The sequence below is a fragment of the Salvelinus alpinus genome, chromosome 11, assembly GCF_045679555.1.
Source record: "Salvelinus alpinus chromosome 11, SLU_Salpinus.1, whole genome shotgun sequence".
Taxonomy (NCBI): Eukaryota; Metazoa; Chordata; class Actinopteri; order Salmoniformes; family Salmonidae; genus Salvelinus; species Salvelinus alpinus.
This window is the reverse complement of record NC_092096.1, coordinates 26,346,837-26,361,180: the sequence shown is the minus strand read 5'-3', so window position 1 is coordinate 26,361,180 and position 14,344 is coordinate 26,346,837. Positions and strand designations below refer to the sequence as shown.

At 44.0% G+C, this 14,344-nt stretch overlaps 1 protein-coding gene across 1 annotated transcript in view; it reads right to left on the bottom strand.

Moving 5' to 3' along the window:
- snd1 (staphylococcal nuclease and tudor domain containing 1) overlaps nt 1-14,344 on the bottom strand; it is a 351,126-nt gene that overhangs the window by 121,185 nt on the left and 215,597 nt on the right. The window contains exon 17 of the mRNA XM_071332224.1: nt 635-823. Coding sequence (XP_071188325.1) covers nt 635-823 — 189 coding nt within the window. The remainder of the gene's footprint in view (nt 1-634; nt 824-14,344) is intronic.

The following is a 14,344-nucleotide window of genomic DNA, read 5'->3' as shown; positions in this document are numbered from 1 at the left end:
GACAATCATATTAGATCATAACCAGACTCATGACAATCATATTAGATCATACCCAGACCCGTGACAATCATATCAGATCATACCCAGACCCGTGACAATCATATCAGATCATAACCAGACTCATGACAATCATATCAGATCATACCCAGACTCATGACAATCATATCAGATCATACCCAGACTCATGACAATCATATCAGATCATACCCAGACTCATGACAATCATATCAGATCATACCCAGACACGTGGATTCATGGATCTGGACCCGGGATCGGGTCTCTGGTATTCGGGTACAGGTGGATCCGTGAAGACCTCTAGTTACGATGAGCCTTAAAGCCCATGCAAACTAAGCCTGATGCTAATGGTTAAGTGCTAACAAACAAAAGTGCCCTCAGGGCTTACAAAGATTGTTAACCCCAAAACACTAACAAACAAAAGCACCCTCAAGGCTAACAAGGCTAACAAACCCCAAAACGCTAGAAATAAAAACATGAGCTGTAGCACACCCAGAAAAATTATTTTGTGCAGAGGTGCTGACTAACAAAGAATAAACTATAATAAAGAGAATCACACACTCCATATATAACCCCAAAACGCTAACAAACAAAAACACGGGGCAAACTGAGGACTTACCTTGTCTTTCCTGAGACGAGAGGCCTCCTCTCCGGATACCAGGGTCTTGTAGTAGGAGCTACGCTCGGCCGTGAAGTGGACCTTCGATAGGGCGTTCTCTACCAGCGCCACCGACAGGTTGACCCCCTCGATGTGAAGCCAGCCGATGAAGTTACCAGCCTTGTCCATACTCTCTACTTCCACCTCCACCTGCCAGAGGGAAGAGGGAGGAGACAGAAGAGGAGGGAGAAACGAGACCGGGTTAATGTACTGTATCGGGATTAGGTTTTAGATTCTATTAGAGAAAGCGAGGAGGGTGCTCTGAAGCAGGAGACGTTCTCCTGTCCTTAAACAGACAGATCATTGGAGGCCCCTGAGCTCGCCATCGATCTGAGAGCGTTGAGCTCGCCGCACACAGCTGATGTGGCAGCTCTCTCACTGTCAGTTGGCCTTCGCGCTGTTTTGGTCACGGCCGCCGCGCTCATCTTTCATGCACAATTACACCCAGCGGAGACACTCAGTGGGTTAGACCTCCAAGACGACTCAGGACCCCCAGATTGACCCCATTGGTCTCTGAGCCGTGGAGGACTGTTTACAGGGACACCATAAGAAAGGACTGGAAAAGTACTGGAATATATAGGTAATGAAAATCTAATTAGCGTTTCAAAAAGTTAGGAAAAGAAAAGTCCGAAAGTGACTGAGCTGGAAAACTAATAGACCATGATTGTTTTTTTGGGGACAGCTGAGGAACATTTCATAGTTCTATAACAAAACACATCCATGATTAGCTGGAGCAGATCCATAACTGAATAGTAGAATAGTAAACTTCACCATGTTTCCCTCTTGACTTCAGCTGATGCCAACAACAACCTTAAAAGGCCTTTAAATGACTTTCTAATTCAGTATCGAGTCCAAACTTCCTCTACCAGTCTTTGGTTAAGACACCAATACCGTCATAGAGTGCGGTTCCCACACATTTTCAAAATCCTTTGCAATCAGTGCGAGCCAAATTGTATTCCCTGTGGTGCTAACCCTGCTGCTGACAAAGTGTCGGGTATTTAACAACATTAGCCCTTTGGAGACAATAACCAAAATCTGCCTATTCAGGAGAATTACCTATTCATTACGTTTTGTTTCATAAAGCGTGGGAGGAGAGAAAGACAAATCAATATGGCGTTGTTTTTTCCCTCCGACGGCAGAGTGGGAGAGAGAGAAAGAAGAGAGAGGCCAGGTGCGGCGAAGACATACTAGAGAAAGTCAAACGATTAAGACACTGGCTGCTTAGCCTCTGTGGGCCCCCGTGGGAAATTTGACGCAAATTACTTTGCCTAACTCCTCTGTGCCTTGTATCCACAGTCAAAGTAAAAAGCTTTTTAATGAGAGCATAATCTGCACTTTGATTAAACACAATAATGACAACACGCAGCGGTGGAAACAGGGACAAACGTAGGCCGTGTTTCCTGCTTTCTGCCCCAGCTCCTAGCTGGGTCTTGGGGGGGTTTGAGAGAAGGCGAGGGGGTCATGTTAAGTAATGCTGCCTCATGGGGGGGGGGGGGGTTCTGATGCTTTCTGACCTGGGCAGGTTTGGTTAAATGGGGTTGGATGTTATGTGTAAATGCATAAGTCTTGTTGAAGTGTTTGACTACAGGATCCCTCCCCACACTACTGCTACAGTACACTACCATGTGGCTGTCTTTCTGGTTCAGTATCCACACACACTGACTCAAGGTGTGTTTATGTGCCAATGTTACATCCTCAACATGGTGTTAAGAGGACAGATAGACAAGGATTGACAAAAGATGACAAGTTCCTCATCACTTCCCTCCCTCTATTTCTCCCCTCTCCCCTCCTTCCTTCCTACCCCTACCTCTCCCTCTCACCCTCCCCGATCTCCCTCCCTTTCTCCCCCCCCCCCCCTCTCCCCATTCCCACCTCTCTCTAACTGGCCTGCCAGTTATACAACCAGGCTATTATAGACACACTGCACCTCCCAGCACTTAAATGTCAACCAGGGAAGTGAGGGGGGTGAGCGGAGGGAAAGGTCTGTAGTGAGCTGGAGCTAGCAGGGAGCAGGCAGCGCTCTCTCCTCAGACAGGCGGATGCTCATTATCCTCTCCACCCCTCACTGGGTCTTCACAAACCACATGCCCAAAACATGTCAGCACCCCAACGCTCGATGTCAGACGAAAATTGAGAGGGGAAATGTGGAGAGAGGGAGAAATGGAGAGAGGGAGAAATGGAGAGAGGGAGAAATGGAGAGAGGGAGAAGGAGAAATGGAGAGAGGGAGAAATGGAGAGAGGGAGAAATGGAGAGGAGAAATGGAGAGAGGGAGAAATGGAGAGAGGGAGAAGGAGAAATGGAGAGAGGGAGAAATGGAGAGGAGAAATGGAGAGGAGAAATGGAGAAGGGAAAAGGAGAAATGGAGAGAGGGAGAAATGGAGAGGAAAAATGGAGAGAGGGAGAAGGAGAAATGGAGAGAGGGAGAAATGAAGAGGAGAAATGGAGAGAGGGAGAAATGAAGAGGAGAAATGGAGAGAGGGAGAAGGAGAAATGGAGAGAGGGAGAAGGAGAAATGGAGAGAGGGAGAGGAGGAGAAATTGAACAATGTGGGGAAAAGAAGTAGAGCAGTGGGATGTTTGGTACTAATCAGTGCAAATGGGAGTGTGTGTGTTATCCATCAGGAGCATCCTATTCACTGGGGTGCCAAAGAAAATCACTTGCTTAATTTGAGGAATTGCGTAGGTATTCAATTTCAAAGTGTCAAACTGGACTGATAATAGGATCCATGACATTATCATACAGCAGCACTATTCACTACCACTAACAGAGTAAAGAGGTACAGCAGCACTATTCACTACCACTAACAGAGTAAAGAGGTACAGCAGCACTATTCACTACCACTAACAGAGTAAAGAGGTACAGCAGTACTATTCACTACCACTAACAGAGTAAAGAGGTACAGCATCACTATTCACTACCACTAACAGAGTAAAGAGGTACAGCAGCACTATTCACTACCACTAACAGAGTAAAGAGGTACAGCAGCACTATTCACTACCACTAACAGAGTAAAGAGGTACAGCAGCACTATTCACTACCACTAACAGAGTAAAGAGGTACAGCAGCACTATTCACTACCACTAACACAGTAAAGAGGTACAGCAGCACTATTCACTACCACTAACAGAGTAAAGAGGTACAGCAGCACTATTCACTACCGCTAACAGAGTAAAGAGGTACAGCATCACTATTCACTACCACTAACAGAGTAAAGAGGTACAGCAGCACTATTCACTACCACTAACAGAGTAAAGAGGTACAGCAGCACTATTCACTACCACTAACAGAGTAAAGAGGTACAGCAGCACTATTCACTACCACTAACAGAGTAAAGAGGTACAGCAGCACTATTCACTACCACTAACAGAGTAAAGAGGTACAGCATCACTATTCACTACCACTAACAGAGTAAAGAGGTACAGCAGCACTATTCACTACCACTAACAGAGTAAAGAGGTACAGCATCACTATTCACTACCACTAACAGAGTAAAGAGGTACAGCAACACTATTCACTACCACTAACAGAGTAAAGAGGTACAGCACCACTATTCACTACCACTAACACAGTAAAAAGGTACAGCACCACTATTCACTACCACTACCACAGTAAAGAGGTACAGCACCACTATTCACTACCACTAACAGAGTAAAGAGGTACAGCAGCACAATTCACTACCACTAACAGAGTAAACAGGTACAGCACCACTATTCACTACCGCTAACAGAGTAAAGAGGTACAGCAGCACTATTCACTACCGCTAACAGAGTAAAGAGGTACAACATCACTATTCACTACCACTAACAGAGTAAAGAGGTACAGCATCACTATTCACTACCACTAACAGAGTAAAGAGGTACAGCAGCACTATTCACTACCACTAACAGAGTAAAGAGGTACAGCAGCACTATTCACTACCGCTAACAGAGTAAAGAGGTACAGCAGCACTATTCACTACCGCTAACAGAGTAAAGAGGTACAGCAGCACTATTCACTACCACTAACAGAGTAAAGAGGTACAGCATCACTATTCACTACCACTAACAGAGTAAAGAGGTACAGCAGCACTATTCACTACCACTAACAGAGTAAAGAGGTACAGCAGCACTATTCACTACCACTAACAGAGTAAAGAGGTACAGCAGCACTATTCACTACCACTAACAGAGTAAAGAGGTACAGCATCACTATTCACTACCACTAACAGAGTAAAGAGGTACAGCAGCACTATTCACTACCACTAACAGAGTAAAGAGGTACAGCAGCACTATTCACTACCACTAACAGAGTAAAGAGGTACAGCAACACTATTCACTACCACTAACAGAGTAAAGAGGTACAGCACCACTATTCACTACCACTAACACAGTAAAAAGGTACAGCACCACTATTCACTACCACAGTAAAGAGGTACAGCACCACTATTCACTACCACTAACAGAGTAAAGAGGTACAGAAGCACAATTCACTACCACTAACAGAGTAAACAGGTACAGCACCACTATTCACTACCGCTAACAGAGTAAAGAGGTACAGAAGCACTATTCACTACCACTAACAGAGTAAAGAGGTACAACATCACTATTCACTACCACTAACAGAGTAAAGAGGTACAACATCACTATTCACTACCACTAACAGAGTAAAGAGGTACAGAAGCACTATTCACTACCACTAACAGAGTAAAGAGGTACAGAAGCACTATTCACTACCACTAACAGAGTAAAGAGGTACAGCAGCACTATTCACTACCACTAACAGAGTAAAGAGGTACAGCAGCACTATTCACTACCACTAACAGAGTAAAGAGGTACAGCAGCACTATTCACTACCACTAACAGAGTAAAGAGGTACAACATCACTATTCACTACCACTAACAGAGTAAAGAGGTACAGCATCACTATTCACTACCACTAACACAGTAAAGAGGTACAACATCACTATTCACTACCACTAACAGAGTAAAGAGGTACAGCAGCACTATTCACTACCATTAACAGAGTAAAGAGGTACAACATCACTATTCACTACCACTAACAGAGTAAAGAGGTACAGCATCACTATTCACTACCACTAACAGAGTAAAGAGGTACAACAACACTATTCACTACCACTAACAGAGTAAAGAGGTACAGCAGCACTATTCACTACCACTAACAGAGTAAAGAGGTACAGCAGCACTATTCACTACCACTAACAGAGTAAAGAGGTACAACATCACTATTCACTACCACTAACAGAGTAAAGAGGTACAGCAGCACTATTCACTACCACTAACAGAGTAAAGAGGTACAGCAGCACTATTCACTACCACTAACAGAGTAAAGAGGTACAACATCACTATTCACTACCACTAACAGAGTAAAGAGGTACAACATCACTATTCACTACCACTAACAGAGTAAAGAGGTACAGCATCACTATTCACTACCACTAACAGAGTAAAGAGGTACAGCAGCACTATTCACTACCACTAACAGAGTAAAAAGGTACAGCACCACTATTCACTACCACTACCACAGTAAAGAGGTACAGCACCACTATTCACTACCACTAACAGAGTAAAGAGGTACAGCAGCACAATTCACTACCACTAACAGAGTAAACAGGTACAGCACCACTATTCACTACCGCTAACAGAGTAAAGAGGTACAGCAGCACTATTCACTACCGCTAACAGAGTAAAGAGGTACAACATCACTATTCACTACCACTAACAGAGTAAAGAGGTACAGCATCACTATTCACTACCACTAACAGAGTAAAGAGGTACAGCAGCACTATTCACTACCACTAACAGAGTAAAGAGGTACAGCAGCACTATTCACTACCGCTAACAGAGTAAAGAGGTACAGCAGCACTATTCACTACCGCTAACAGAGTAAAGAGGTACAGCAGCACTATTCACTACCACTAACAGAGTAAAGAGGTACAGCATCACTATTCACTACCACTAACAGAGTAAAGAGGTACAGCAGCACTATTCACTACCACTAACAGAGTAAAGAGGTACAGCAGCACTATTCACTACCACTAACAGAGTAGAGGTACAGCAGCACTATTCACTACCACTAACAGAGTAAAGAGGTACAGCATCACTATTCACTACCACTAACAGAGTAAAGAGGTACAGCAGCACTATTCACTACCACTAACAGAGTAAAGAGGTACAGCAGCACTATTCACTACCACTAACAGAGTAAAGAGGTACAGCAACACTATTCACTACCACTAACAGAGTAAAGAGGTACAGCACCACTATTCACTACCACTAACACAGTAAAAAGGTACAGCACCACTATTCACTACCACAGTAAAGAGGTACAGCACCACTATTCACTACCACTAACAGAGTAAAGAGGTACAGAAGCACAATTCACTACCACTAACAGAGTAAACAGGTACAGCACCACTATTCACTACCGCTAACAGAGTAAAGAGGTACAGCATCACTATTCACTACCACTAACAGAGTAAAGAGGTACAGCAGCACTATTCACTACCACTAACAGAGTAAAGAGGTACAGCAGCACTATTCACTACCACTAACAGAGTAAAGAGGTACAGCAACACTATTCACTACCACTAACAGAGTAAAGAGGTACAGCACCACTATTCACTACCACTAACACAGTAAAAAGGTACAGCACCACTATTCACTACCACAGTAAAGAGGTACAGCACCACTATTCACTACCACTAACAGAGTAAAGAGGTACAGAAGCACAATTCACTACCGCTAACAGAGTAAACAGGTACAGCACCACTATTCACTACCGCTAACAGAGTAAAGAGGTACAGAAGCACTATTCACTACCACTAACAGAGTAAAGAGGTACAACATCACTATTCACTACCACTAACAGAGTAAAGAGGTACAACATCACTATTCACTACCACTAACAGAGTAAAGAGGTACAGAAGCACTATTCACTACCACTAACAGAGTAAAGAGGTACAGAAGCACTATTCACTACCACTAACAGAGTAAAGAGGTACAGCAGCACTATTCACTACCACTAACAGAGTAAAGAGGTACAGCAGCACTATTCACTACCACTAACAGAGTAAAGAGGTACAGCAGCACTATTCACTACCACTAACAGAGTAAAGAGGTACAGCAGCACTATTCACTACCACTAACAGAGTAAAGAGGTACAACATCACTATTCACTACCACTAACAGAGTAAAGAGGTACAGCATCACTATTCACTACCACTAACACAGTAAAGAGGTACAACATCACTATTCACTACCACTAACAGAGTAAAGAGGTACAGCAGCACTATTCACTACCATTAACAGAGTAAAGAGGTACAACATCACTATTCACTACCACTAACAGAGTAAAGAGGTACAGCATCACTATTCACTACCACTAACAGAGTAAAGAGGTACAACAACACTATTCACTACCACTAACAGAGTAAAGAGGTACAGCAGCACTATTCACTACCACTAACAGAGTAAAGAGGTACAGCAGCACTATTCACTACCACTAACAGAGTAAAGAGGTACAACATCACTATTCACTACCACTAACAGAGTAAAGAGGTACAGCAGCACTATTCACTACCACTAACAGAGTAAAGAGGTACAGCAGCACTATTCACTACCACTAACAGAGTAAAGAGGTACAACATCACTATTCACTACCACTAACAGAGTAAAGAGGTACAACATCACTATTCACTACCACTAACAGAGTAAAGAGGTACAGAAGCACTATTCACTACCACTAACAGAGTAAAGAGGTACAGAAGCACTATTCACTACCACTAACAGAGTAAAGAGGTACAGCAGCACTATTCACTACCACTAACAGAGTAAAGAGGTACAGCAGCACTATTCACTACCACTAACAGAGTAAAGAGGTACAGCAGCACTATTCACTACCACTAACAGAGTAAAGAGGTACAACATCACTATTCACTACCACTAACAGAGTAAAGAGGTACAGCATCACTATTCACTACCACTAACACAGTAAAGAGGTACAACATCACTATTCACTACCACTAACAGAGTAAAGAGGTACAGCAGCACTATTCACTACCATTAACAGAGTAAAGAGGTACAACATCACTATTCACTACCACTAACAGAGTAAAGAGGTACAGCATCACTATTCACTACCACTAACAGAGTAAAGAGGTACAACAACACTATTCACTACCACTAACAGAGTAAAGAGGTACAGCAGCACTATTCACTACCACTAACAGAGTAAAGAGGTACAGCAGCACTATTCACTACCACTAACAGAGTAAAGAGGTACAACATCACTATTCACTACCACTAACAGAGTAAAGAGGTACAGCAGCACTATTCACTACCACTAACAGAGTAAAGAGGTACAGCAGCACTATTCACTACCACTAACAGAGTAAAGAGGTACAACATCACTATTCACTACCACTAACAGAGTAAAGAGGTACAACATCACTATTCACTACCACTAACAGAGTAAAGAGGTACAGCATCACTATTCACTACCACTAACAGAGTAAAGAGGTACAGCAGCACTATTCACTACCACTAACAGAGTAAAGAGGTACAGCATCACTATTCACTACCACTAACAGAGTAAAGAGGTACAGCAACACTATTCACTACCACTAACAGAGTAAAGAGGTACAGCACCACTATTCACTACCACTAACACAGTAAAAAGGTACAGCACCACTATTCACTACCACTACCACAGTAAAGAGGTACAGCACCACTATTCACTACCACTAACAGAGTAAAGAGGTACAGCAGCACAATTCACTACCACTAACAGAGTAAACAGGTACAGCACCACTATTCACTACCGCTAACAGAGTAAAGAGGTACAGCAGCACTATTCACTACCGCTAACAGAGTAAAGAGGTACAACATCACTATTCACTACCACTAACAGAGTAAAGAGGTACAGCATCACTATTCACTACCACTAACAGAGTAAAGAGGTACAGCAGCACTATTCACTACCACTAACAGAGTAAAGAGGTACAGCAGCACTATTCACTACCGCTAACAGAGTAAAGAGGTACAGCAGCACTATTCACTACCGCTAACAGAGTAAAGAGGTACAGCAGCACTATTCACTACCACTAACAGAGTAAAGAGGTACAGCATCACTATTCACTACCACTAACAGAGTAAAGAGGTACAGCAGCACTATTCACTACCACTAACAGAGTAAAGAGGTACAGCAGCACTATTCACTACCACTAACAGAGTAAAGAGGTACAGCAGCACTATTCACTACCACTAACAGAGTAAAGAGGTACAGCATCACTATTCACTACCACTAACAGAGTAAAGAGGTACAGCAGCACTATTCACTACCACTAACAGAGTAAAGAGGTACAGCAGCACTATTCACTACCACTAACAGAGTAAAGAGGTACAGCAACACTATTCACTACCACTAACAGAGTAAAGAGGTACAGCACCACTATTCACTACCACTAACACAGTAAAAAGGTACAGCACCACTATTCACTACCACAGTAAAGAGGTACAGCACCACTATTCACTACCACTAACAGAGTAAAGAGGTACAGAAGCACAATTCACTACCACTAACAGAGTAAACAGGTACAGCACCACTATTCACTACCGCTAACAGAGTAAAGAGGTACAGCATCACTATTCACTACCACTAACAGAGTAAAGAGGTACAGCAGCACTATTCACTACCACTAACAGAGTAAAGAGGTACAGCAGCACTATTCACTACCACTAACAGAGTAAAGAGGTACAGCAACACTATTCACTACCACTAACAGAGTAAAGAGGTACAGCACCACTATTCACTACCACTAACACAGTAAAAAGGTACAGCACCACTATTCACTACCACAGTAAAGAGGTACAGCACCACTATTCACTACCACTAACAGAGTAAAGAGGTACAGAAGCACAATTCACTACCACTAACAGAGTAAACAGGTACAGCACCACTATTCACTACCGCTAACAGAGTAAAGAGGTACAGAAGCACTATTCACTACCACTAACAGAGTAAAGAGGTACAACATCACTATTCACTACCACTAACAGAGTAAAGAGGTACAACATCACTATTCACTACCACTAACAGAGTAAAGAGGTACAGAAGCACTATTCACTACCACTAACAGAGTAAAGAGGTACAGAAGCACTATTCACTACCACTAACAGAGTAAAGAGGTACAGCAGCACTATTCACTACCACTAACAGAGTAAAGAGGTACAGCAGCACTATTCACTACCACTAACAGAGTAAAGAGGTACAGCAGCACTATTCACTACCACTAACAGAGTAAAGAGGTACAGCAGCACTATTCACTACCACTAACAGAGTAAAGAGGTACAACATCACTATTCACTACCACTAACAGAGTAAAGAGGTACAGCATCACTATTCACTACCACTAACACAGTAAAGAGGTACAACATCACTATTCACTACCACTAACAGAGTAAAGAGGTACAGCAGCACTATTCACTACCATTAACAGAGTAAAGAGGTACAGCATCACTATTCACTACCATTAACAGAGTAAAGAGGTACAGCATCACTATTCACTACCACTAACAGAGTAAAGAGGTACAACAACACTATTCACTACCACTAACAGAGTAAAGAGGTACAGCAGCACTATTCACTACCACTAACAGAGTAAAGAGGTACAGCAGCACTATTCACTACCACTAACAGAGTAAAGAGGTACAACATCACTATTCACTACCACTAACAGAGTAAAGAGGTACAGCAGCACTATTCACTACCACTAACAGAGTAAAGAGGTACAGCAGCACTATTCACTACCACTAACAGAGTAAAGAGGTACAACATCACTATTCACTACCACTAACAGAGTAAAGAGGTACAACATCACTATTCACTACCACTAACAGAGTAAAGAGGTACAGCAGTACTATTCACTACCACTAACAGAGTAAAGAGGTACAGCACATACAGGCCAATAGGGGATGGAATTATGGTTCTATGGGGCCAAATATATTCGTCTCACACACACAGTTGTGGACACACACACACACAATCGCTCCACACACACTTGGTAGAACACAAGAGGGATATTGATGCCAGTTGTATTGATGCTTATTACGTCTGTATTTACAATCTCAAAAAGCTTTTCAAATCATTCGCTGCACATTTCAATCTGACGGGCTGAAAGATATGCTGCTTGTTGAGACGTCTTCTCTCTCCGCCACCACGACGGGGACTGACTTGGGGACGTTGTAAACCTCTCTGGTGGCCACTTAGCGACGCTGGGGGAACAAACGCCTTGTTGAGCGTTAAAAGCAACGACATAAAGACGTGATAACAAGTAGATCCATTACCTGTTTATGACAACCTGAGTGTACATACGTCAGAGACAGACACGGGACTCGGAGAGAGAGACAGTAGGGGAGAGAGAGAGAGACAGTGGGGGAGAGAGAGAGAGACCGTGGGGGAGAGAGAGAGAGAGCGTGGGGGAGAGAGAGAGAGACCGTGGGGGGAGAGAGAGAGAGACACAGTGGGGAGAGAGAGAGAGAGACAGTGGGGAGAGAGAGAGAGAGACAGTGGGGAGAAAGAGAGAGACAGTGGGGAGAAAGAGAGAGACAGTGGGGAGAAAGAGAGAGACAGTGGGGAGAAAGAGAGAGACAGTGGGGAGAAAGAGAGAGACAGTGGGGAGAAAGAGAGAGACAGTGGGGAGAAAGAGAGAGACAGTGGGGAGAAAGAGAGAGACAGTGGGGAGAAAGAGAGAGAGAGAGACAGTGGGGAGAAAGAGAGAGAGAGAGACAGTGGGGAGAAAGAGAGAGAGAGAGACAGTGGGGAGAAAGAGAGAGAGAGAGACAGTGGGGAGAAAGAGAGAGAGAGAGAGACAGTGGGGAGAAAGAGAGAGAGAGAGACAGTGGGGAGAAAGAGAGAGAGAGAGACAGTGGGGAGAAAGAGAGAGAGAGAGACAGTGGGGAGAAAGAGAGAGAGAGAGACAGTGGGGGAGAGAGAGATAGTAAAGAGGGAGAGATATAGAAGAGAGAAGGTGAGAAAGAAAGAGTGAGAGAAAGGGAAAGAGATGAAGGACAAAGAAGGGAAAATGGGGCGTAGTAAGAAAGCTTTGTAGGGGGGACTGAATGGACAAGTACACAGACACACGGGAGTACACACACACCGTTTCCTTCACTGCAGGACTGATGAGTGTGCCTATCTGCTGGACCACATATAGAACTATACAACTACAGGAGGCATGATGGAAGGGACATTTGCTCACCACTTGACAACAGCACAAATACTAAAATAATGGCAGCAGAGCTTTGTGAAGCCTAATGGTCAGAAATGATCCTACTGAGCAACATGAATAATACTGGCCTATACACGGAATCACATTACACACTAATGGACAAGCTGGCGGGCGGCAACACACGTGTGTAAACACATGTACACACACACCTCATTATCTCCTGCTACAGCTCAATATTTGGTTGTTTTGTCACCTTCTCGCTGGCAAAGACCATGTCTTACCTATCGCCTGCATACCAACACCATGAAATGGGCTGGCTGTGTACTGAGTGGCTGTGGGCTGACTAAAGCATCATGCCTGGCACAGAGTGTTTCTAGGGCCACTCAGGGGCCCCCCAGCAGAGGTGATAATGTGGCCCATTGATACCGGTGGGCCTTTCACCGCTCGGGGGATACCCCCGCATAACAGATATAGGATATAGGGGATATAGTCTATACAAACAGAGGAGTACTGTGTTATTTTAATAAATGTAGCTTATGAATAATTTCTGTCTGCATGCACCTGCCTGGGCTTGTTTTCTCTTTCTCTGAGGTAACAGACTGCATTCACACCCCTGGAGCTCTGGAGCTGATCTGAGCTGTGGCGGCTGATTGGCGGCCCACGCGAGCCACTTTAGTTTCCCGTCCAAAGTAAAAACGCTCACAATGGAGGGCTAGGGGTGGGGAGGGTCGACTGCTTTAGAGCAGAGCCCAGATGGCTCCCAGTGGAGGGCTTGAAGGAGCCAAAATGGCTCCCGTCGGAACACAAATGTAGCTCCGGTAATCTCCTAAACGCTGGGATTGTAAACCGGTGTTCAAAACAAAAAAACACAAAACAAGAGAGTGGGTGGGAACTCATTGTTTAAGACTACAAAGACTACAAAAGACCAATCCTTTTTTGGAGTCCATTGAAGTGGAGGGCTTAGAAGGACTTTTAGCTGATCAACTACTACAGACTTTGCTCACTAGTCGCTAATTCACTTGGCTGTTTCAAAGGGTGGGATTAGATGGTTAAGATGTCACCAAAGGGCCACACTTCTCGTACAAAACAGTCCCCCGGGGTTTGAAATTAAACGCCTTTGATAAGCTCTCACGATCATTTGAGAAGTCGAATGAGCCGGGACCTCGATTTAACGTCGTCCCCACCTGGGAATCAGGAGACAGAGAGATACTCTCCTTTCCTGGTGTCTTCAATCACCAGTGACTGTATCTCTCACACACTTTAAATCTGCTTTTTTACGGCACTGTCCAATTACCAGGCCAGAGTCCTGCGCCGTATAAACGCAGAGCTGCATAAGTCAAAAGAGCTGCCGGTGGTCGTAAAACACAGGAGAGGGAGGATCAGGGGCTGGAGAATGCTTCTCAGGTTGGACTCTGTCACTGCTGTCTGTCTCTCTGTGTGCGTGTCT